Source organism: Orycteropus afer, unplaced genomic scaffold (assembly GCF_000298275.1).
Source record: "Orycteropus afer afer isolate SDZICR_OR568_19922 unplaced genomic scaffold, OryAfe1.0 scaffold00535, whole genome shotgun sequence".
NCBI classification, from domain to species: domain Eukaryota; kingdom Metazoa; phylum Chordata; class Mammalia; order Tubulidentata; family Orycteropodidae; genus Orycteropus; species Orycteropus afer.
Genome location: NW_006922122.1, coordinates 1,018,720 through 1,036,476, shown reverse-complemented (window position 1 = coordinate 1,036,476; position 17,757 = coordinate 1,018,720). Strand labels below are relative to the sequence as shown.

The following is a 17,757-nucleotide window of genomic DNA, read 5'->3' as shown; positions in this document are numbered from 1 at the left end:
AAATAACAACAACAAAATAACAACATGGTATTTCTATTTCCAACTTTATAAGGACATGCCATAACATCTTCCACAGTGCTTTACCTATTCAGGGACTCTTTCCTTTCCATATAAAGTTGTCTATTAGTTTTTCTTTCTCTTTAAAGAAAGATGATAGACTCTGGATCAAAATTGTGTTATAACTGTAGGTATACCAAAATCTTTTGGACATAGCAAAAGCAGTACTCAGAGGTAAAGTTATAGAAATGAATGTACACATTAGGAAAGTGGAAAGAGACTACATGAACACCTTAATCCAACAGCTCTAACAATTAGAAAAATAGCAGCAAAAAGTTTGTGATAACCAGATAAAAAGAGACAATAAAGATTCAAGCAGAAATAAATGAAACAGAAGCAGAAAAACAACAGGGAGAATCAAGACTGGAAGTTTTTTTTTCTCTGAAAAGATTAATAAAATCAAAAACCACTGACAGATTTAACAAAGAAAAAGAAAGAGAAGATGAAAATAAAATTTTCATAAGAAATGAAATGAACAGTGTCACAACAGAACTACCTGAAATAAAATCGATACAGTGAGGATACTATGAAGAACTGTGCTCCAACAAAGTTGACAACTTACAAGAAATTGACAGATTTCTTACTTACAAGAAATTGACAGATTTACAGGAAATTGACAGAAAAATCTGAACAGACAATAGCAAAAGAAGGAATTGAACAGGTCATAAAAAGACTCCAACAACAATAAAAATAGTCCTTGTCCTAATGGCTTCACTAGTGAATTTTACTAATCATTCAGAGAAGAACTGACACAAATTTTACTAAAACTATCCCAGAATATATAGAATAGGAGGGGATACTCCCAAATTCATTTTATGAAATAAGAAAAACTGTGATATCATAGATTAAGATACCACTAAAAAAGAGAATTATAGACCAATATCCCTCATGAACATAGATTCAAAATTTCTCAACAAAGTTCTAGCCAACAGACTCCAGGAAAATAGCAAAAAAAAAAAAAAAAAAGTACCATGAGCAAGTGAGATTGATACCTGGTATACAAGGATTGCTCAACATTAGAAAAACAATCACCATAATACTTCACATAAACAAAAGGAAAATAACCATGTGATCATTTCAACAGAAAAGACATTTGACAAAATCCAACACCCATTTCTGATAAAAACATTGAACAAAATAGGAATAGAAGGGAACTTCTTTAACATAACTAAGTACATATATTCAAAAATAATGGCCAGTATTATTCTCAATGGAAAAAGACTGAAAGCATTCCCCTTATGAACAGGTACAAGACAAGAATGCCCTTTATTACCACTCCTATTCAATGTTGTGTTGGGAGTCCTTGACAGAGTATTAATGCTAGAAAGAGAAATAAAAGCACTGACTTTATAATAACCACCCAAAAGTTGAAGTACTTCAGAATAAATCTAACCAGAGAAACAAATGGCCTGTACAAAAAGAAAAGATAAAACTACAAAATAGTATTACAAGAAATCAAAAGAGACCTATATGAATGGAAAACTATATCATATTCATGGTTAGGAAAACTTAACATCATGGAAATGCCAAAACTAATTGTTCTAATTACCTAGTGCCACTGTGACAATAAAATACCACAAATGGGATAGCCTTAACAGTTTATTGTCTTACTGTTTGGAGGCTTTACGTCCAAGTTCAAAGTGCCAGGCTCTAGGGGCTGGGCGAAAGCCCCTCAACCTTGGAGTCCAGATCTGCCTCCTGCTCCCAGTCCACTGGAGCTAGAGACATTTCTTCACTCAGACATCTGCTGGTTGCTGGGGCTGACAAACCCAAGGTTGACAAATAAAAACACACAGTTCTGACTTTACCAAACCACATGTCAGGCCATTAATTTAAGTCCATTGTGAATCCCAAGGTCGACAGAGCATGGCAGGGTGCTGAACAATGCCATGGCTACATGCAGGGTCCAAGCATACTAAAAGCTTAAGGCTGAGGCAGCTCTGTTTCCCATTTCCTTGGTCTCTCTGCTTCTGCCAATTAATCCCTGAGAACAATGCACTCCGGCAGAAATCTTCCTGCCCCAATAAAACACTCAGCTTTCTTATTCCATGGGCTGGCCAATCTGCTACTCTATCTCATGCTGGTCTCTCCCACCTATTAATGTCCAAAGATAACCCACTCCACCAGGAAGCCGCCTACCCAGTGGCACCCAGCTTTCTCCTCCATGGGCTGGTAAGCCAGTTGCTGTTTAATGCCGGTCTCTGGGCTCGGCTACTACTGTCTCTCATGCTAGTCTGTCTGCCGGTACCTCTCTGCCAGTGTCTTGGCTCTGCACCTGCCATCTCTCATGCCATATGCCAGGGTCTCTCTGCCAGTGTATCAAGTCAAGGAAACACTCCACTTCTGTTTCCACATTTTAGGTATCTGTCAGAGCAGCACCCCATTCTTGGTACCAAATTCTGTTTTGGTTACCTAGTGCCACTCTGACAAGAAAATACTACAAATGGTATGGCCTTAACAAACAGGAGTTTATTCTCTTACAGTTTGGAAGCTTTAAGTCCAGGTTCAAAGACTCTAGGAGCTGGGTGAAAGCCCTTCAACCTTGAAGTCCAGCTCTGCCTCCTGCTCCCAGTCCACTGGAGCTAGAGGTGTTTCTTCACTCAGACAGCTGCTAGCTATTGAGGCTGGCAAACCCAAGGTTGACAAATAAAAAGGCACACTTCCGATGGTATCAAACCACATGGCAGTCCATTAATTTAAGTCCATTGTAAATCCCCAGGTCAGCAAAGCATGTCAGTCTGCTGAACAATGACACGGCTACATGCAGGTTCCAAGTGTGCCATTAGCTAGAGACCATTCCCAAATCTGCTGCTTATATATGGGAAGGAGACCACAAACCCAAAGGCAGCTTCTCAGCTGTTAACAGTAGATTTCACCATAGAGTTGATTACCAGTCTCATCATGGGGAATACTAAATCCAGCTGCCCAGCCACTCAACCAGGCCTAGCCAAGTTGACACAAAAACATAACCACGACACTAATCAAAACAAAATACCTTATGTGTAGTTAAAGTGATTTCCATCTCTCTCTTTCTACCTGAAAGAACTGAAGTAAAAATTCAAGCCTCACATTGCAATATTGAAGGATTCTGCAAAGGCAAATTATTGAATGATTTAGGAAGTAACAAAAGAAGATAGAAGGAATATACAGAGGTACTCTACCAAATGAAATCATTAACTTTCAACCATTTCATAACATATAATCAATAAGAGATGATATTGAAGGAAAAAATTTCTAGCTGCACTAAAGGCATTAGTGAAAAACAAGGTTCCAGGAATTGGTGGAATAAAAATTGAAATGTTTCAACAAAAGAATGCAACACTGGAAGTCCTCACTTATATGATCCATGAAATTTGGAAGACAGCTTCCTGGACAACAAACTGGAAAATAGAGAAATATTTGTGCACATTTCAGAGTGGTGGTACAACAGATAGTGGACATATTAAACATCATTAATATCACACGCAAGTAAAATTTGTATAACATAATTAAAAAATTGCAGCAGTGCATTGACAGAGAATTGTCAGATATTCAAGCTAGATTCAGAAAAGTATGTGGAATGAGAGATATCATTGTTGATGTCAGATGAATCTTGGTTGAAAGAAGAGAATACCAGAAAGATATTTGACTGTATTTTATTGACTAAGCAAAGGCATTCAACTATGTGGATCACAGCAAATTAGGGATATCATTGTAAAGAATGGGAATTCCAGAAAACTTACATTTGCTCTTATGGAACATGTGCATAAACCAAGAGGCAGTTGTCCAAGCAAAACAAGCACAGCCAAAATGCTCTTTAGAAACAAGAATGACAAGACTTCATCTTATGTACTTCAAATACATTATCAGGAGTAGCCATTCCCTGGAGAAGGTCATCATGCTTGGTAAAGTAGAAAGTCAACAAAAAAGATGAAGACCTCAGTGACACGATTGACTCAATGGGCTACAACAATGGGCTTAAGCAATAGAAAGATTGTTAGGATAGCACACACCTGGACAGTGTTTCTTTCTGCTGTGCATAGGATTGGTATGAGTCAGAATGGATGAACAACACCTAATAACAACAATCTTTATGAAAGCAGATCACTACTTCTATCTCCCATGGAGTGACTAGAGGGTTCACACTGTTAGAAACTAGTGCTTAACAATTGCAACACTAGGTCTCCTTAAATCTTGCATAGTGGTATATATATCTCCCATAACTTATAACTTGGAAAGTAGTTTATGGTTTTTAAAATGTGCTGTGTAATCCTTATTTTATAAAGCAAGAAAATAGACTCTCAGACTTCAGCAAATGATTTATATACACTAAGTGGTTTTTAGAGGAGAATACGGCTCAGAAATTTCATCAGTGCAGCAAATGATGGTGGAGTCACACTGACTTTTCGTACTGTGTGCAGGATGTGGTAAAATAATATCAGTATCCATTGGAGTAAAAGCAAAAATAATTCAAGAGACTTTTCAAATAATCTGTACTCAGAGTTGTTGTCAGATTCAAACACATTCAAATCCATGACTGTGGAACAGAAATTTGGAGCAGCTAAAGGAGAGCAGAGACATGTTCATTTACAGATATTAAGAACTTTGTGATAAAATTCAAACATAGTATGCAACTGACAAAACTTATAATCAGTTTCCACATTAAGATTTAGTTATGTTCATAATTTTCTAGCAATAATATTAAATGGATAGTTTTTGATACATAGACCCAAACCCACTATCATAGAAACCCAGTAGGACAGAGTAGAACTGACTTACAGGGTTTCCAAAGCTATAAATCTTTACAGGCAAAAATTGCCTCATCTTCGTCCTGCAGAGCAGCTTTTGCTTAGCAGCCAAATGTCTTATCCACTATGCATTGGTATAGGTACCTTGAGTAAATTTGATTATACACACCAATACAAGTGGGAAAAGTAGCTACACAGGTGAGGATCACATGAAGCTCAGAAATAGGCCCATTGAGACAAAGCAGAGATTGAGCAACCAAAGAGGCTGTGCATGACATGTGGAATTTCCTCAGGATCAGGCTTCTTTTACTGGAAATACCTGCCAGCTCTCAAGTCTTTAGCTTCTTCTATGTGTGGATTTATTGAGTCTTGAGATCAGTTTCTGAGATCCCTTATACCCAGAGCTATAGTGTAAGAAAAAGAAAAGTATTTTGGTTTAAATTAATCTATGACAGAGATTTTTCTAAGATTGCCATTTAATTCAAGTTTTAAAGTATAAAAGTAGTTGCCTAATATGGCCAGTATAAAAACTAATACATAGAACCTTTATACAAGAATGTATATGCCAAAATTAAGAGATTGTATATTCACCAAAATCCAGAGTAATTGTTTTTCTTTTGTTGTTGTTGTTGTTTCTAAAAATCTTTATATAAAGAAAATTCCTACAGAAAACATAACTCCATTTTCCATAGGAAAGAAAAAAATAATTAATTTTATTCCTTAATAAGCATTTAAGTAGAATATATATCCTATATAATCCATGTACCAAAATATTTACACTATCCCTTATAATTATTTTAAAATGTGTGAAATATCCATTGATTTATATTGAAGAAACTGCTGAATTGCAGATAAGGGAGAAAAAAGTATAATATTTGCATAATATCACAGAGTGACTTGAATGTACAGTAAAATATCCCATATGGTTTGCTTTATTAACATAACACAACTTCACAGATTGATCTCCTGCCAGTGATATGTGAGCCACTGAGTTTTGTTATAAAGGTTTCTGTTAATTTTATTTTGAACTTTGAAATGTGTTTTCGTCCTTAAGGTCTGGGAATTGGGAACATGTTCTATGTTTTTTATGAAGATGGAATCAAAGTGATACAACCCATTGAATGTGAATTCCAGAGACATATTAAACCTAGTGAAAAGCTCCTTGGATTTCAGGCAAGTATTGAAATAACTCCTTTTCAGTTTAATACAATTAGTTTAAGTAAAATTATATTTTGGAAATACAATGGAATCTATACACCTATGAGGCTCTTATTAGGAGGAAAATGTTAACCTATAATATTATCTGTTACTCTATGCAGGCTTTATGTGGGGAGAAACAATATATTGTTTATTCTAAATTTTTTGTTTGTAATTAAAATGAAGGTTCTAGAAGTTAAAACACCAGGAATGAATGCAATCCAAAGTAACATCACTTGCTCTCTAATTTTATATATCTCCCTCTTTGTAGACAACGTTGGGTAACAGCATGGAATACCTCTTTTATTTGTTATGAGGTCTCAACGGAATAAATGATATAGATTTATATGGAAAATGTTAAGTCATTTATGTATTTACTTGTAAAATTTTAATCTGTAAAATTCCATTATTACATGCAACAAATTAAAAGAAAACAACTCTGGCAAAAAATAAGACATCATTTATTCATATTAGGTAATGCCTTGTTTTTTATAGGTTGATAAGAAATTATTATTTTCATACAGTCATGTCTATATACCCCATCACATAAATACTTGTGTTGCAATATATGTACTACTAAAGGTAACTATGTCTGCCAAAGGAACTCAAATATACAAAATAACATAAAGTATCAGAAAGCCATGTCTATGGTATATTACAAAAGTTAATATTTAATGCCATAGTTCAGATTCTTATTTCCCACTCTTCCTTTCAGCCTACCAGTAGCTAGAAAGCTAGAATTGCTATTTTATATTGATCTCTCTCTCTCTCTCTCCTCTCTCTATCTACCTACATATATATATATATATATATATATATATATATATATATATATATATATATATATATATATATATATATATATATATATATATATCAGAATAGCTTCCTCTTAGATAATCTAGGGAAACAAAATCGAATGCCTTTTTACTTAGATAAAGGAAAGAACATTTCTTTCTTTATTTCTTTTATTTATTTAAACTAGAAAACAATTTTTAAAATCACAACATATTTTTAAAATAATGAAACAATTGTGAGTTTAAATGAATATCAGTTACAGGAAAAATAACTAAATAGACGTGTGACCATCTTAAATAAGTTACAACTTAACAAGAAGTACAAAATAATTTTAAATTTCACATGCAATTTTATTTTCTTTTATAATGTACTATCTATACCTCACTGTCATCAAGTCAGCTCCTACTCATTACGACCACTCCTTGGGTTTCTGAGGCAGTATCACTACAGATGTAAATTGCGCAACCTTCCTTCCTATGAGTGGCTGGTGGGTTGAAGCGCCATCCTTCTGATTAGTAGTCAAATGCCTTAGGCACTATGCTACCAGATTTCCCATACTATCTATACTAAATCTATTTTTTGGATAAGGTGCTTGTATATGGATATACATGATATGTGTAATAAATAGATATTAATCATATACATAAATACTTGGTTTTGATAAACCAAACCATTTAAGTTTACAACACATTCATTTATTATATATTGTTCGATCATTTTTCATTTATGTAATTTTCATTACATGAGATAAATTAAATAACTAGAACATACACATTGTTGTTAGGGCTCTATGGAACCCTGGTAACACAGTGGTTAAGCACTCAGATGCTAACCAAAAGTTGGCTGTTTTAACCCACTACTTCCCCTGTTGGAGGAAAATGTGGCAGTCTGCTTCTATAAAGATAACAGCCTTGGAAACCTTAGGGGAGAGTTCTACTCTATCCTATAGGATCGTTATGAGTCAGAATTGACTCATTAGCAATGAGTTTGAATTTTGGGGGGTTTTAATTACTGTAGAGTCTTTCAAATCTTGCCAACTTTGTATAAAACAGATAAAAAAAATGTACCATCCTCATGATCATTGAAGCATTTGAACATGATACACTGAATCAAATACACATAAATATGCAGTAGTAGAGTAAGAAGTTGGAGGTTTACAGCTGTTTCTCCTCATTTTGAGTTATGCCACAACAGCAAATTAATATCCTGAAAACTACTCCATCCACACCATGAAAGTCAACTCTACCTTGAGGAGGCAGCTCTTCCCCAGTTGTATTTTGAGTGCCTTCCAACCTGACAGGCTCATTTTCCTGCAAACATCCAGGACTGTGGAATGTAAAAAATGTGAATCTAACAAAATTGGAACTTGTCAAAAATGATATGGGATGCTTGAAGATCTATTTCATAGGCATTAATGAGTTGAAATACACTACTATTGGCCATTTTGAATCAATCCTACAGTCTACTGTGGGAAGAATGACAAATTAAAGTGGAATGGCATCATATTCATTTTCATAAAGAACATTTCAAGATCTATTCTGAAATACAGTGCTGGCTGTCAGTCATAAGATAATATCCATATGTCTACAAAGGCAACCAGTTAATATGAATATAATTCAAATTTATGTGACAATCACTAATGTCAAATATGAAGATATTGAAGATTCTTACCAATTTCCACAGTCTGAAATTAAGCAAACATGCAATTAAGATTCATTGTTTAATGACTGGTTATTGGAATGTGAAATGTGGATACAAAGAAAAATTATCTATCAGTAATTGGAAAATACAGCCTTGCGAAATAAGTTCAGAGATCAAATGATAGACTTTTGCAAGATCAATAACTATTAATTTTGAAATACCTTTTTTCAATAATGTAAATGACAATTATACCTTACTGAATGGGATACACTGGAGTCAAATCTACTCTATCCGTGGAAAGAGATGATAGAGAAGCTCAATATTCTCAGCCACAACAAGGCTGCATAGCAGACCATCACTTGCTCATCTGCAAGTTTAAATGGAAGCTGAAGAAAATTAAAACAAGTCCAAGAAATCCAAAGTACAACCTTGAGTATGTATTACCTGAATTTAGAGGCTACATAAAGAATGAATTTGACACACTGAACACTAATGACCAAAGACCAGATGAGTTGTGGGATGAATCAAGAATGTCAAACATGAAGAAACCAAGTGGTCATTAAAAAGACAGCAAAGAAAGAAAAGACTAAAATGGATGTCAGATGAGACTGATATTTGCTCTTGAAAGTAGCATGTTGTTGTTGTTGTTATGTGCCGTCGAATCAGCCCTGACTCATAGCGACCCCTCCTTGGGTTTCCAAGGCAGTATCACTACAGAAGTAGGATTGCCCAACCTTACTTCCGAGGAGTGGCTGGTGGGTTTGAACCGCCAACCTTCTGGTTAACAATCAAGTGCTTTAGGCACTATGCTACCAGAGCTCCTGAAAGTAGCATAGCTGAAGCAAATAAAATAAATGATAAAGCAAAAGAGCTGAAAACAAGATTCCAAAAGCTCAAAAAAAGACAAAGGAAAGCATTATAATAAAAATTGCAGACTTGCAGTTAGGAAACCAGAAGGGAAGAAAACAGTTGACATTTCTCAAGCTGAAAGAACTGAATTGCATAATTGAAGGATTCCATATGAAAAAAAAAAAAAAAAAACAACTTGAAACATACAGGAAGCATAAAAACAAGATGGAAATATATAGAATCAATGTACCCAAAATAATTTTTGTTAAGTTATTTTAAGAGCTGTCCTATGATAGAGTGCTCATGGCACAAAAGGAAGAAATCCAAGCTGCACCAAGGGCATTGGCCAAAATCAAGGCCCAGGAACTGATAGAATGAATATCAGTTAAGCTGTTTCAAGAAAGGAATGAAGCACTGGAAGTGCTCACTAGTCTATGACAAGAAATTTGGGAGACAGCTGCCTGGCCAATCGACTTGAAGAGGTCAATATTGGTGCCCATTCCAAAGAAAGATGATTAAGTAGAATCAAGTAGAATGCAGAAATTATTGAACAATATAATTAATAACACAGACTATTAAAATTTTGCTGAAGATAATTCAAAATATTGCAGCAATACATTGATCCTAGAATTCTGGAACTGCCAGAAATTCAAGCTAGATTCAAAAGAAGATATGAAATGAGACACATCCTTGATGTCAGATGGATCTTGCCTGAGAGCAGAGAATACCAGGACAATGGGGATCTGTGTTTTATTGACTATGCAAAAAAAAAAAAAAAATCCACCGCATGAACCATAACAAGTTATGGGTAACATAGGGAATAATGGGAATTTCAAGACACTTGTGTTCTTTTGCAAGCTGTCCAAGAGGAAGTCATTCATACAGAAAAAGGCTATATACTACATGATTTTAAATCAGGAAAGGTGTGTTGAGCATTGTATCCCTTCACCATGCTTATTCAATTTGTATGTTAGGTGAATGATCTAAGAAGATGGAGTATATGAATAAGTTTGCTCAAATTTGGGGAAAAAAAAAAAAAACTGGTTAACAACCTTGACATGCAGATGGTACAACCTTCCTTGTTGAAAGTGAAGAGGAATTGAAGCAGATCAAAGACTACAATTTCATTATGAATTGTGTCTCAATGTAAAGAAAACAAAACTCTTCACAACTGAACCAATAAGCAACATCTTGATAAACAGAAAAAATATTGACATTGTCAAGGATTTCATTTTACTTGGATCCACAATCAATGCACATTATATGAATGTGAAAGTTGAATGATGAATAAGGCAGACTGAAGAAGAATTGATCCTTTTTGTTGGTGAAGAATATTGAATACATCATAGAGTAAAACAAACACATCTGTCTTGAAAGGAGTATAAACACAATGTTCCTTAGAAGCGAGGCCTGACTTATGTCCAATAATTTAGACATGTTATTGGAAGAAGATGATGTCCATGGAGAAGGAAATTATGCTGGATAAAATAGAGGGTCAGCAAAAAGGAGGAAGACCTTCAATGAACAGGATTGATACTGTGGCTGTACATTGTGAGGATGGCTCAGAACCAGGGAGTGTTTCATTTTATTGTACTTTGGGTCTCTATAAGTCACATTTGACCTGGCACTTAACCCAACAACAAAATAATAGGAAGCACATTGATTGTGTTACACTTCGAGAATTAATATTGAACTAAATATTTTTTCTATGAAGATACACTATTTTCAGTGTTTACACAGAGGACATGTCATTCTAGGATGTGTTTCCTACTTGGTTCAATGTTATACAGAATTTAATTTCTAATTATAAAAAAATTTAAAGAGAAATTTGTAAAGCAGTTTGAAAGAAGAAAATTTTCAACTTTAATAATAAGGGACCAAAAATTATCCTAGTTGAAAAATTGCGTATTTTGTAACATCTATGCATTACAAAGCAGCCCTGGTAGCACAGTGGTTAACTGCTAACCAAACGGACTGTGGTTTGAACCCATCAGCTACTCCTCAGGGGAAAGAATGAGGACAGTCTGCTTTATTCTGTCCTATAGAGTTGCTATGAGTCTAAATCCACTTGTCAGCTGTGAGTTTAGTTTTTTTATGTATACGTTTTAGTTTTGAATATTATAACTTTCCATTCTCAGAAGTCTTACACCTTTTCACAAATGCCACAGTATGTAGAAGATATTAGTTTAACTGTGTATCTTCCTCCCAGATGTTACATCACTTAAAATCAAGAATCATATCTAATTAATTTTTGTATTACCATTGTGCTTAGACATTGTTTTACACAATGAGGGTGGTAGAGAAATATTTCTTAAATGGATTTAATCTAGAGCCCATTGTTTACAACCTTGGGCTATTCATTCCTTTAGGTATTATCAAAATAAATAAAGATCTATACATTGTTGTTTTGTTTTATTGTTTTATTTTTAATGTGCTAGTGAAGAATTGCTTCAGGGTAAATATAACCTTATGGATCTATTGACTATGGTTCACAGAGTCAAAATGTACTGTGTGAATACATTTTATAAAATAGTTTCCTGCTCTGTTACAGAAAAAAAATAAAAAAGCTGCTTATTCTGGATTTTAGAAGAGAAATTACTTGAGTAGAAGTGGTGGAAATTAGACGTTTGGATTTATTTGTTTCCCCACAAAATAATAAACATGTATATCATATTTCAAAATTCACTGTTGATGTAGACTAGCAGAACAATTATTGATATGATCCACTGTTCAGTAAATTTTAGATAAAAATTTAGAATATAGAATCTTCTTTCAAACTTCTCAGATGATGCTATTTCCTTGCTCTAAATAAAAATTCAATTTTGGTGCAATGTCAGATTACATCAGGGTTCAGCACTTTCTAGTGAGTTGGTAAGGATTCATACAGCATGCTTTCATCCCCTCCCTTTTTTTTTTTCTTACTAGGAAGGATTTTTGCTATATTTATCCTAGATGTACACATGCTTTCATTTTGTCTCCTAGAATATGAAGCCCAACTAAACAGAATTCCATGCACATGAATTCAAAATTGTGACTGAAAAGAGTTTGGGAAATGTTAAATGTTCAAGGATGGAAAACTTCCCAAGATTAAGAAATGTATCACTTTTCTTACTTTCAATTGTTCTATCATCCTAATCTACCATGCTTTTAATCTTTAATACTTTTTAATTCAATTGCTTTGTTTAATATAGATTGAATTGAAGTCCTTTACAGATACACTGCTGTTACCTACCTTTAATGGGAACTTAAGAAGAGCTTAAGGAGCTCTAGTGGTGCAATGTTTAAGCACTTGACTGTTAACTGAAAGATTAGAGGTTTAAACCCACCAGTTGCTTGCTTGTGGGAGAAAGATGTGGCAGTCTGCTTCCATAAAGATTACAGCCTTGGAAACCCTATGGGGCAGTTCCACTCCGTCCTATGAGGTTGCTATCGGTTGAAATGGACTGGATGGCAAAAGGTAAGAAGAGTTTTGGAGAAAAATATGTCTTATTATGCATGGGTCTTATATGATGAAAAAGAAGGTCTTATTTCTGGTTTGACAGTAACTTAAGGGATATGCACCTGTTCTGGAACATACTTTCTACAAAAAAAAAAAAAAACAACTCCCTGCCATCAAGTTGTTTTCAACTTACAACAACCCCATTGGGTTTCCAAGGCTGTAAATCTTTACAGAAATAGATCGTCTCATCTTCCTTAAGCAGAGCAGCTGGTGGATTTGAACCTCTGATCTTCAGGTTAGCAGTCAAGTGTCTTATCCACTATGCCACCAGAGCTCCACTTTCTACAGGAACCCTAACATAAATCCCCTCTAAGATGTAGTGTTTCTAGGTACAGATTTTCTACATATCAAGTTGCTTTACCCTCATGAATAAATGCCATCAGCACTGTAGTAGAAAACAGTGAACAGATAGGGGCATATTTTCCATAGTCAGAAAATCCATTAGCATAGTATGGGACATATTTAGGTAAAATTAACATTAAAAATTGGAAACAGATTACCCCACGTTTCTTTTTTTTTTTTTTTCTGGTGTTCACCTACATCTCAAGCAGTAGAAATTTCAAAGCATTCATCATTCCTCTTCTCAGTATTTCATTCCATTTCTCTCCCAATTACTCTGTCTCCAAACTCTGCCCCTCAAAATGCTTCATAAAACACAAGCCTCTTTACTTGATGCTGACAATTCATTTCCCCATGAAGCCATTGAGCAAGTTTTGGATTTAATTATGACTGTATGTTTCCAAAAGATAATAGAAATGTTTCCTCACTTATTCTCAGTGGGACTCTATTCAAACATGGCTTAGCTTACAAAGACTTATAGAAAAGAAATTAAAAAAATGTAAGCTTTTTATCCCTTTGTGGTTACAATGATAGCCTACAAAGAGCTTCCTAAAGAGAGTTATGTAAACTATCTCTAACTATTACTTAGAAGGCTCTTCTATAGATTATAAAAGAAATACATTTTGAAATTGGTCTTTGAAGTTTAGGCTTAAAGAAGTCTTGTAGTCTTTCATTAGAAATCATAGTGTTTCAAAATTTTCACATTATATCTCCATTAGACTTTAAGCTTACCATTAGGGAGAACAAAAGTGGGAAGGTTGTACATTGTGCAAATGTATTGTAATGGAATTGTATAGCATGGTTAATTGGGTCTAATCACTTTATTTCAAACAGAATATTAAATCTTCTTAGATTATTTATAAGAATCAGCAAGGTTATTTGAATGAATATGACCAGAATGATATCTGTATCTCAGACAATCTATTAGCAAATTAAAATAATAATAATAATATGAGTAATCAGGATTTGGGAAGTCCCTGGGATGCAAATGTTTAATATTCTCAACAGTTAACTAAAAGATCGAGGTTCAAGTCTACCCAGAGACACCTTAGAAGAATGGCCTAGTGATCTTTTGAAAAATAAGCCATTGAAGACCCTGTGGGGACAGTTCTACCCTGAGACATGGAGTTACCGTGACTCTAAACAGCCATGAGTCAATATCAACTTGATGACAACTGGTTTTAAGAACCAGTATTTATATATATGCATATATGTATATTCTGTGCATTTTGGAAAGAAATTTGTTTAAGGGAATGTGGATTTTTTAGCAGAAAATTTTTATGGGTAACACTGAAGAGATTGCTGGAAAAATTATTGATACACATGTCTTTAAACATGAACATTTTTTACCTGAGATTTAGAAACACACACAAAATACATCTCTTAAATTATAATATTCAAGTATAAGATTAAATTTTATTTGTGAAAAGATGTACCTATAATTTTTCAAAGCAATAGGTTTTCATGGTATAAATAAGCTTATGATAAAAAAGAAATTGTTCCTTATTTCATGCCTCACTTTCTCCAGTAGAAGGTCAAAATAAAATATATTTAACCATTTTAAATAATATGTTCATTAGTGATTATTATTAAATTGTTAATATTAGATTTTTTCCACTATTGTTCTTCTATGGAAAATGAGGGCTTCACTTACACAATTCCTACCATTCCTTCTTTCAGAATATATTGAATTTACATAATTATTTTTATGTTTTTCAAAAGTTAGATTTACAATTTTAGTGTTACATACCTTTAGTCTTTATTTATTTCACAAAACTTCTCAAAATTTCTATTTGGCATTAATTTTCTGAACTATTGTCTAATTTCTCATCATTTACTTTTTATATCTTCCTGTAGTTTTCAAAATATTTTTTTCTTATAATGATATATTTTACTTTTTTGTCTATTTCAATATTTTTTCCAAAAATTTTGTGCAAGCATTTTTCGAGGACATAATATGAATTATTTTGCTAATTAATTGCAAAATAAAGTTTGTCTAGGACTTTTCCATTTTAAGCAGTTGACCCATGACTATACTGAATAATCATTGCTAAATCTTAGAAAACAATAGAACTTCTGTACCTACTGTTTTTAAATAAATACATGTTATATATAAGTACATATATATATATATACATATATATATATGTACATATGCATATCAGCATAATGTTTTATTAGAATTTAATAATAATAATTTATGTAAAATTTGTTTCCTGGCCATAATTTAAAATAAATATTATATAGTGAATAACTCATAATAATGCCTCTATAGTAGTTTATGGAGGGAGGGGACTCTAAATTTGACCTATTGAATAATGAATTTCATATTATCACCTAAGTTTTTTTAGCTGTTGTGTTTTTAAATGTTGTCTGTTTGCTTATTGATCCACTCCTTTCTTGTGATTCTGCTTTCTAATAGACATTATGATGAATAGGCACTGGGGAGAAAAGTGTAAGATAAAAGTACTAGATCTGAACATTATACATGCTCAAGTGCAATGTTTGTACAAAATGGGCAAGCAGGCCACATTTTCTGACCTCCTCTAACACAAAAGAGTAGGACAGAATCACCATCAGCAGCCCAAGGCCTGCTCCTATGAGGCCAGACATACCGCTACCTTCCAGGCCTCTTACTAACCTTGACACCAACCCTTCCTCCCATGGCACCCACCACCTCTCTGCTGCGTTTGATAATTTGTTGGCCACATAGTGGCCACACAGAACTCACAGATTATGGGGTTTATTAAGAAAGCAACAGGCTACAATTCAAGTTCAAGAAGGCACTCAGACTCTCTCAACGGCCGTCTCTTACTCAGCCATCTCTCAGACAATCTCTCTCAGACAGTCTCTCTCACTAGCACAACTATCTTTCAGCAGTGAGTGTCTCTCTCACAACTCTCATCAGTGTGTTTCTCTCAGCAGCATGTCTTACTGAGCAGCAGTCAGAAAGACTCTATCTGCCTCTAAACACAATGCAACCATTAGCATGAAATTGGAACGGACTCATTGCAACCCTTCATTGGGTTTCCAAGGCAGTATCACTAGAGAAGTAGATTGCCCAACCTTCCTTCTGAGGAGTGGCTGGTGGATTTTAACTGCCAGCCTTCTGGTTAGCAGTCAAATGCCTTAGGCACTACGTCACCAGAGCTCCCTCTCTGGCATCTGGGAGGCATCTGAGAGGGCTCATTTTGAGCTTGGCAGAGTGGCAAAACTAACCAATCCCTACATCAGTATTCTACACACCTGTGAGACAGCGAACTTCCCAGAAGATTGCTTTGTGTTGCTCCAGGTAGATGACTTGAACAAGCAGCAACTCGGTTACTCAAGGCAAAGAGGGAGTTACAAATATTATGGCTAGCAAAGCCATATCATGTAATTCACTACACAGCAGGCCATCCCCTGGGTTTTCTAGCCATTACCCCTTTTATACTTCAAAAATTAACATCCCCTTCACCATCAGTTTGAGAATAACCACATGCATGAAAGTGTGTAAGCCAGCCACTTCATGCTTCTATCTCCCCATTTCAGACAGCCAATTTCTAATTTGCCCACCCCTATCAAACCAGTACTCTGTGGAGACAAGCATATTCCTTTCTCACTGAAGAATCTTCTGTTCTGCTTGGAAAGTTTGGGCATCTGCCTCATAAATAAGCAAAGTCCAGCCTACCACAAGCCGTCACATTGCAGCAACTTAACACCCGCTCAATGTCCAACATCTTCCTCTTCATTTGGTCAGATTCTGGTAAGCTCAGCCCTAGCAATCCCAGTTAGGTTATGGGTACCAGCTGCTAAATTTGGGAGTCACACTCTTCCCTTCACTTCATACCAGCCGGCCTCTTCTCTCTCTCATTCTCAATCCTCAGAGCTATTTCCACACAACTCTTTGCACTTGAGACCAGCCAACCCTTCCTGTCATAACTAGCTTCCATGGTCTAGGTCAAAGCATACCAAACTCTGCATGTTTCTTCATTGCTGCACTTCTCCTATTTCCACTCAAGTGGACCCAGGTGGTCTGAGCAGCATACAAGCATACAGCATCCTGGCTCCCTATAACTTTCAGTCCTGGAAGGGGTTTCTCTCATGGATCATGACTTTCCTGCCTCAGTGCACCCAAAGCTCATCTGCTTGACTGAAATTCAAAAAGCCAAACAATCTTTTTTTTTTTTGCTTTTTGGTTTTTAGGTTTTCTACCTAAACACACTATATTCTACACAAAGGATTTGAAACAAAAACCTGCATTTCTCTGGGAAAATTCTATTTCTCCTTTTACCATGTCTATGAGTCAGGGCCGACTCAACGACAAACAACAACAACAACAACAACAACAATCAAGTATTGGCTGAAGGTAGACTTACACACTCTCTATCATCCATACCCCATAATCATTTCTAATTTACAAGTCGGTGAGAGAATATTCAAAATCCATAGCACATTTAGATAAACACATAATCCAAAACACATGATCCTATTTAAGACATTCCAGTTTAATCTCTTTATCTTAATTACCTTCCCATTCTATGTATATGGCCTTGGGGCTTTGGCTGGCTGTACTCAAAAACCTTAGCCTCTGGATTAATTATATCCTTCCATAGATAACACCAGGAGCTCTGGTAGCATAGTGGCTAAGACACTTGCCTGCTAACCAGA

At 34.9% G+C, this 17,757-nt stretch overlaps 1 protein-coding gene across 1 annotated transcript in view; it reads left to right on the top strand.

Annotated features, from left to right (window-relative positions):
- Positions 1–17,757, top strand: part of FSTL5 (follistatin like 5) — an 813,440-nt gene that overhangs the window by 631,989 nt on the left and 163,694 nt on the right. The window contains exon 10 of the mRNA XM_007955717.1: positions 5,839–5,957. Within this exon, the coding sequence (XP_007953908.1) occupies positions 5,839–5,957 (119 nt within the window). The remainder of the gene's footprint in view (positions 1–5,838; positions 5,958–17,757) is intronic.